The sequence below is a fragment of the Ischnura elegans genome, chromosome 1 (assembly GCF_921293095.1).
Source record: "Ischnura elegans chromosome 1, ioIscEleg1.1, whole genome shotgun sequence".
Lineage (NCBI taxonomy): Eukaryota > Metazoa > Arthropoda > Insecta > Odonata > Coenagrionidae > Ischnura > Ischnura elegans.
The window spans coordinates 100,981,266-100,989,605 of record NC_060246.1 but is presented as its reverse complement, the minus strand read 5'-3'; the positions used below and the strand labels follow the sequence as shown (position 1 = coordinate 100,989,605).

General features: G+C 35.9%; 1 protein-coding gene across 1 annotated transcript; it reads right to left on the bottom strand.

Annotated features, from left to right (window-relative positions):
* Nucleotides 1–878: 878 nt before the first annotated feature.
* LOC124167281 lies at nt 879–7,040 on the bottom strand. Its single transcript, XM_046545201.1, has 4 exons — nt 6,850–7,040; nt 4,083–4,222; nt 2,390–2,529; nt 879–1,188 (listed from the first exon to the last, which is right to left on the bottom strand). Exons 2-4 carry the CDS (start codon nt 4,219–4,221, stop codon nt 1,018–1,020), a joined length of 450 nt encoding a protein of 149 aa, XP_046401157.1. The 5' UTR covers nt 4,222; nt 6,850–7,040; the 3' UTR covers nt 879–1,017.
* Nucleotides 7,041–8,340: the final 1,300 nt, after the last annotated feature.

The window sequence follows — 8,340 nt, the reverse complement described above, 5'->3', positions numbered from 1 at the left end:
GTCGATGATAACAATGGGAAAGAAATCATATCGTTGAAAGAGACCTTTGAATTGATTTAATTTATTTCTTTTACCTGGCCCAGATGAGGTCACAATTCGGCCCCCTCTTCCTCTGGACCAGAAATGTGTAATGTAATGGCATAGATGTTCAGCTAAGGAAGACAAAGGCGAAATTATGTGAGAAGAGTTATGTTGCTGTAGCCATAAATCAACAATAGGGTGGTTTCCTATTATTTTTTTACTGCCTAAATCGAAAGATTATTACTCATGGAGTACTTATTTCACGCTTTTAGATTTTAAAATGACGATATCCATTTTTAGCGATTAAATGAAAAGTGAACATTTTCAAGCGCGCGAAAACGCGACGGCTAAGTATGAATGCTGGGAACAAGTCCGTGTGACGTATTTCTGGTTCCCGCTGCCGCAAGTGAGGTGACCTTGAGGCGAGGCTTGAGCGCTGATACGACGCCGGCTGCTAGCAGGTAGTTGAGTGCCCTGCTAGCAGGTAGCACTTGGCTTAATTATGGATTATTACTACCTTATCAAACGAAGGAAGCTATCCGATCTTAGACAATTTTAATAAGTGATTATTAAGAGATGTTTCCCTGAGCTCTGTGACTCATGCATGCATTGGTAATCTCAGACGATGTAAAACTCCTATCTATTTGCATAGAAACTAGATCCCTGAGACGTCACGTGGAGTGGCATCGCATGGGCGTCAATCTGGCCTTTTTCAAATGAGGATAAAATTGACCAATGCCATTCGTCTGAACTGGGATTTCTAAAAACAAATAATTTGTATATTATGAATACACTAATGGTGGGTAACGAATCGCAATCAATGGCTTTCGTTTTCTTTAATGAAGGAAACTACCCTGTTCAAAGATGTGCATGCCAAAGCCTTAGCCATTTTTATTATTATAATAAGAATAAATACATGACATTATAATTGTGCGTGTTAAAGCCTAAAGACATCATTAATTAATCAAAAAGGATAATTCTTGAGATGAGAGGAACTTAAAATGGGCAGCATAGATCGCCCGTGTCGCCAGTGTTGAAGCACGTGCCGTCGGGGAGGCAAATGACACTTTTCAGGCAGAGGGTTAGCACCTCCTGTGGGGTGAGGTGAAATTTGTTCATCACCCAGGTCACCAAATTTCTTCGGAACATTGGTGGTGTATCCACGTGCTGTAGTAAAAATAAAATTGATCAAATTATGAATAAATAAAAAGTTCTTTAACAAAGAAAAGTCAAAAGTTAGTATACCGGTACTATCCAAGGCGATAAATGCCGAGTGGATTTGACAAATATAAATATAATTTAAGGACTGAGTCATTTATAGTAGCAAACAGACCCAAGTTAACTTTATATAAACAATGTTTTTTTACATGGAATCAAAGATATTTAATTTACTGCCCGCTAGAATTAAAAAAAATAAACCTCAAATGTACTGCTAATACTTGCTAAATACTGGCTCTTTTCTCAAGAAATATTTGAAAATTTATTTTGATGTTATTTATCTAAACCACCCATGCATCATTTACTGAATTGTTGGCATACATTTTGTTATATGATGGTGGCTCAATTCTACTCACATGACGTAAACCTCCTTCTCTTGTTTTTATGTGTAAAGATGTAAAAACAAAATGTAGGAGTAATAAATTATTATTATTATTATAATAAATGTTACGGTGTCACCCGCAATGCACTTATGTGCGAAAATTCAAGGCTTTAAAATCACACTCCTATGTCTAATTCCGGGAGAGCCCTTTTCCATCAAAAACCGACCCCCGGAGGTGGAGGAGCATTTAGATAAAAATACAGACTCAAGTAGAGAGATGAGACATGAGGCTTGACGAAATTATATGATGAATACTATGTACCCAATAAAAAAAAATATGAATCTTAATTAAACAAATAACGTGCGAACCGCGATCGTTTTACTGCCTCGGTTCTTTTTTAAAGTAGTAACTGTCATATTAAAGCTTTACGTGCCATGGGCGTACTATTACGCCACTTGAAATTCTTCAATTTTTGCTACGGGCGTAACATTGCACCATCCGTCTCTTGAAAAATCGTAGTTAGCAATTTTTTTAACAAAGTGGTACTAATATCTAAATACACAAATGAATTAATTTAAAGTGACATTAATTCTTTACAATGATAACAAAAATCTGTTCCTCGCATCAAAGTTTGGTTGTTAAGAAATAAGGCACTAGTATTGAAAATGGCCAGCCCTGGGTTAATTACAGATCTTCAGTACTAAGTACTAAGGTCAGAGCGGAAAATTCTAAACATGGGCAATATCATATTGAACGTGAAAATAACATAGTGTAAATGTATTATAACTATTTAAAGTTCGTTAATTATGTTTGAAAAGTGCTTTTACCTTATATTTTTCATATAACTCTTGACTAATACTCAAATCTTGAGGAATTTTAAGAGATGGGTACCGCAACAAAACTGGGAAAGCTGGCCAATTCTCCTCCAGTCCTAAAACTAGCGACACCACCAGAAATGCTTTACGATCTGCGAAGAAAAAAAAAACAATTGGACATAAAATATCAAATTGCGATAGAAAATATTTCAATGATCCATGCAAATTCTCATTTCTATGTTAGGTAATCAACCGTTTTGGTAATTGCACTGGAAATTCTACACACAGATAGGTACCTAAGCATTAAAAATCAATCATCACCAGTAGTTTCATCCTGATTTATTATCTGATAATTGTCGTTATTCAGTCTTTTAATATTAAGAACATGCACGAAACTTGTTCTCTTCCTTCCCCAACTGACTCCTTTATAAAAATCACTCAATAAGGTCCTGGGCATTCTCAATTCACTCGTATTTTACATGTCTTGGCTTGCCATTTTTATAAATTCCTGGAACCTTCCATTCTATACAGAACCTTAAATAATCCTCAAAGTCATCGTTTATAAACTATACAATGCTTCACTCTATGCTGAACTTTTTTCTGTCGCTCGAACTCTAGATTATTTGGAAAAGCCTTTTTCTGTCTTCTTTTCTAGTTGTGTTCCAATACATTTAATTCTTGGTTCAAATACCTCACCATCTAACTTTTGTAGTCACTGAACGTGGTGAGATCGAGCGTTTAGTTCAAACCTTTTTCTCTATTCTGTGTAAGTTAGACTAATTCAGCTTCCTTATGATTTTGAATTCATTAAATGTTTGCTTTATTTTTCCAGTTCATTAGTACTTTCAAGTCTTTTTATTCTTATCAGCATCAAATTCTAGGTGAACTGAAAAGAATCCATCACCAGTGCGTTGATATCGGTTATTTCGTCACTAAGGACTTCTAGAACCAAGAAAAGAGAATAACAGTCGAGTCGTGGCAACTCGTAATATCTTCGTCTTGCGTTGAAAATCCTTAAAAAGAACGAGAACGAACAACCAGGGACTGGTGTGACAGCCTTGTCCCGACTGACACGTCTCAAATTTGTCAAATATCAATTTTTGGAAAGGCAATCTTGGAAACTTTCGGTTATTTCAAGCATAAGTCATCTTAGCGTGTCAAAACTGAAAGAGGCCATACTGAATTGGTTTAAGCCAACAAAATATTTCAAGTCTACCTGGGGCATACTTTTGTTAGGCAATCTCTTTAATTCCTTGCATTTTCAAATGATTAAGTGAAATCACGAAAATAGAGAGTGGAGAGATGAAAGGCTGTGTGACTGAATATAAGGAAAAAAAACCCTAAATTATATTCTTCAAGTCAGGTACTCGCAAGAAAGAGTTATACGATTAAAAAACTCATGGAACTGGTAAAAAATAAGTATATGTCGTGGTCCAGAGAAGCTGGAGTGCAGCCTATATTGAAAATTATTTCTCTTTCAACTGCTTCTTCCAAGCATACGCTCTAAATTGAATACAAACTGTACTATTAAGGTTTTTTAAATCTAACTTGATTTTTATGGCTGCTTATAGTTAAAATTTTAAAGGCACCTCATTTATTCTATTACGTAGTGAATCACTAATCACTACTAGTGATAATCGTTTTCCAGAAACATTAAAATCAGAAAATTGGTTTTAGAAACAAATTTATTGTCATCAATACATACCTTCCTCTGGGATGGAATGGAAGAACTGGTTTGCCTCAGTATCCGTATCTCCAGGAGCATTCTGTGAAAATGTATTGAACCTAGGCGTTGCTGCTGCTGATGCAACAATCAGCAGTACCAACACTGACAGAGAATACATCCTGGAATAGAATAAAAAAATGGTATTTAACCTACCACCGTCGACTGCTGTGGATATAGGTAAAATAATTTATTTAACAAACACTATATTTTGAAATTTACAGTTTCAGATATATTTGATCTTTAATTGCAATGAAATAACGACATAATTCACGATATATCTGAAGGATAGGAAATTATCTCTAATGGTTTAGACAAAAAAGAAACTGGATAATTTATGGCATTCATTTCGCGTAGCATGAAGTGTAATTTGTTTCCTCGTTCAATACGAAGAAAAGCTTCGTATAAAACTTGCTTTTGAAATAAATATCCTGTGGGTCATCTCCTGGAGTGAAAGACTCGGCCAGAATTGTGCCGCGACGAAAATGGTATTAAGTACAAAATATGTAAACGGTCTTAGGTATTCCATCAGGTCCAAGTCCCCTATATGCCTGACTCCTCAAAGCTCGCCACCCCCCGCATACCCGTATCAGTATAATATGCCTGCACAGGTTATTCGAGCAAACACGTATTTATTTCAAGCCGTCGGAACTTTCTCATAGCTCATCAAAAATTTTCATTCATTTCAACACAAAACATGTCATTAAAACAATTCAAAACATCAACACAAATCGTGAAAGAAAAGGAAAAAAAGAAATGGAAAAAATGAAAGGAAGAAGAAAGCTGTGGAGCAGATAAAAACCCGTGGTACTGTTTTTATGATCATAGGTATCACTCTGAAATAAACCATAAAACCGCAACATGCGCTAGAAACTTCAAATATGATGACTTTTTACAGGTTAATAAAATGTATTCAATGGTTAAAAAAGGTGCAAAGTCTAAATGAGCATAATTATTTAATTAATATACATTGGATATAGAGAATTACAGTTGACTACGACTTCAGCATTGTATATTTTTTAAAATTTTCATTCCATGTCGAGTTTTTGACGACTTACCGCAGTTATTTAAAAACGTGTTTGGATGATGTGTTTGTAAAGGTACACATTTATTCATGTCGAAATTTAAATTTTCGTTTTTTATTTATCAAGTAAAACATGTCTCTAAATATTGCGTATAGCTATCAATTAGCCCCAAATTCAAGCATGCTCCGATGAATGTTTCATTTTTTAAATCCCAGCCTGATTGAATCCGTGAAAGCCTATCAGACGGGAATGAGCCTGTCATTGTGTGATGAAAAGATTGAGTCACCATTTATTTTAGTGGAGAAAAACCGGAGAATCCCACCGTAAACATTGCTCAACGGAAGGGATGAGAGAAGCACTAATCCTCTTTAAGACCAAGGTGGTGATAATTGATCGCAGAAAGATCACCGAAGCAGAGATGCGATTAGATGAGGCGAAAATTTATGACACCTGAGCCAGATTATGTCTTTTCACAGGATAGACTTTGGATTTATCTGAATAGGTTTGAAGAAATATTTATCTTAATCCTACTTAAATTGGTTCAAAATATGTACTTAAGATTAGGAAATCCATGCGGGCAGATATCTTGCCTCACTTGCTGTGGGCGAAGTAAAGATTGAATTTCGAATCCGGTGCTTTCAATAGCGATATAAAAAGGAGCACAATTGAATTTACGTATATTCAATACTTAAAACCCAGGGGTAATTTTAAAGAGGTATTTGGTTTGCTAATATATAATGTTATAATTTTAATAGCAAAGAGGACGAACAGTTTTCGCTTCAGGAGTAATTGTAGCAATCTCATAGCAATGTAACAGTGCTGCAATTCTCATCTAAAGTTATCCAATGAAAGATCATTAGTGACTGAAAAGTAGTTTCATGAAGGAAAACCGTTTTCTCATCCATAGTAACCTGTGTATCATTCATACTTTTGATAGAAGATGGAGAGAGGTACTCAAAGATGAGTGTTTTGATGAGTATTGAGTTGAAACATTGCTGTACAATTGGCGTTTTGGCTTTACAATTGCTGCATCATTGGCGTTTAAATGTTACGGATCTAGTGCAGAATATTTCCTAAAATACGAGATCATTTTCAATGAGTGAATATTGCAAAAAGAACTCATGAAGATGAAAAATCATCGCCTTTCGCGAAATATTGTAAGTCCAGTATAAACCTAAGTAGAAGACACAACTAACGAAACTGACACATGTGTAGCAATATATCAATGTGAAAATGTAGGCTTGAAGAAATGTTCATTCTAATCCTGCTTAAATTGGCTCCAAGTATGAAATTATTTATAATATGGCTTTAAATATATTAAATGCTATTTCCATCTATATATCATAATAGCATTAAACAAGGCCATGACTGCGAAGTTGGTCAATTCCGTCTTGAGGTATGATATATCTCTCTTTTACTGTACATAAGATATTTGAGAGCTACATTGCGGAACGATACCATTGCAAACGAGTTTCTTTAGAAAGACTTGAGTCATTGCAAAATAGTAGATGCTGCAAAAATTTGCTCATTGGTGTGAAATAATATCCGTCATTGGGGAACTAGGTTAAATTGTATTATGAACGTATGCTAATAATTACACCATTGCCTACCTACACTGACACTAACACAACTAACACCATTTCTAGGTGAAAATCTAATAAGCATTTACTGCACATCTTTAAATCTTAAAAAGGTGGGATCAGTGAACACATTAAATGGCTTACCTTTTTTCAATATCAGCAAACTGGATCTATTAACAGTGCGGAGATCACCTATAAATTTTCCCGCTTTTTCTGATGGAACACTTTGAGAGCGAAACTGCGCACTTACTTCTGAGCGTAGAGGCACACCGGTCGTCAATGATCTTCTTAATAGGTTGTTTATCTTATATATTGAGCACCTAAACGGCCAGAGAGTCCATCTGAATGGATATCACTCCTTAATCCCTATAGCTCTCAGGAAAATCTCATTGGTTGCTCTTATCTGGAGGTGGGGAATTCTGGAGGAATGGCTCTGTCGAGACAGTTGTAATGAAATCTCCTCTCTCTTAATTCCGAATTTATATTTATTCAGAAAGTTGAAAGTTTGAGCTACTTCGAAAAAAGGAATAGAAATAGCGGCTGTATTAATTGATTTTCGTCTATACTTTGATGGTCCAGACATCTTCACAGGGTAGGAGTTCATGGTTCCTATAGCTGGCTAGCTTTCCCGTTTCGCAGAATTTTTTCTAGGCTAAATGCTGCATGATGCCTCAACGGTAGCACAAATTAATAAAGAATTATTTCACAATTATCAATTGATGATTACTTGAACCAGGAACAAACAGGATATCACCTCTTCCCAAACACTTTTTTGATTTCATAATCCGTTCAAGTTTAATGAGATTTACTCGGCAATGACTCCTCTACTTTGACGTTAATGATTAAGGAAAGGCTTAGATTATACGACGCAGCTATGAATAATATTCAAAATTCAATATTAATACGCAATTAATTCACTGCTGTATTAATTTATGAATGTACTATAAGGGTGGTAGGCTAATTAACAAATCATAACGGTGTATTTTTTAATTGCAATATTAGTTGTAAATAGAAGAAACGAAAATCATTGATATGCCAAATTGAGCGACTATCCGTCGCATTAGTGGACTTACACTCCTTCATCACCGCTTCATACTGAAGCCATGTTTTATATTGATGCGCTAGATGTACTTCAACTTTTCGTATAATGGATTCCATTTTAAATATTGTGAAAGGCGGACTGTGCCACCGCTGCAACCCTCTTTTTACGCCGCCGCATGTCACAGGAAAGTGCACAATAGGCTATTATATCGACTAGTGTTCAAGTAGTCCAGGAAGTGTTCAAACGTCGCAATTTTAAATGTGACTTTCGCCAAGCATCTGCACACATGTTTCTTTCATCACGTATCGTATTTCACCTCCAAGTCGCATGTTGTGATGGATCGCTTAACTGATAAGTGAGATGCAGGGAAAGCTTCAATGTAGTTTGTATTCATGGACATGCGTGCCACCCTAATGACCCGAAAGTAAAGTGTGCTGATGTGAGTGCTCTGGAGGAACGCATTCAATAACGATGAATAGCACGAATGACATGACCGATTGATGGAGATGCTTCAATGGGTCATGTACGAGGATGGAGCCCCACTCTGACTACTTCTGAAGGATATCTCTGGCCCCATACGGTAAGATTGGGAG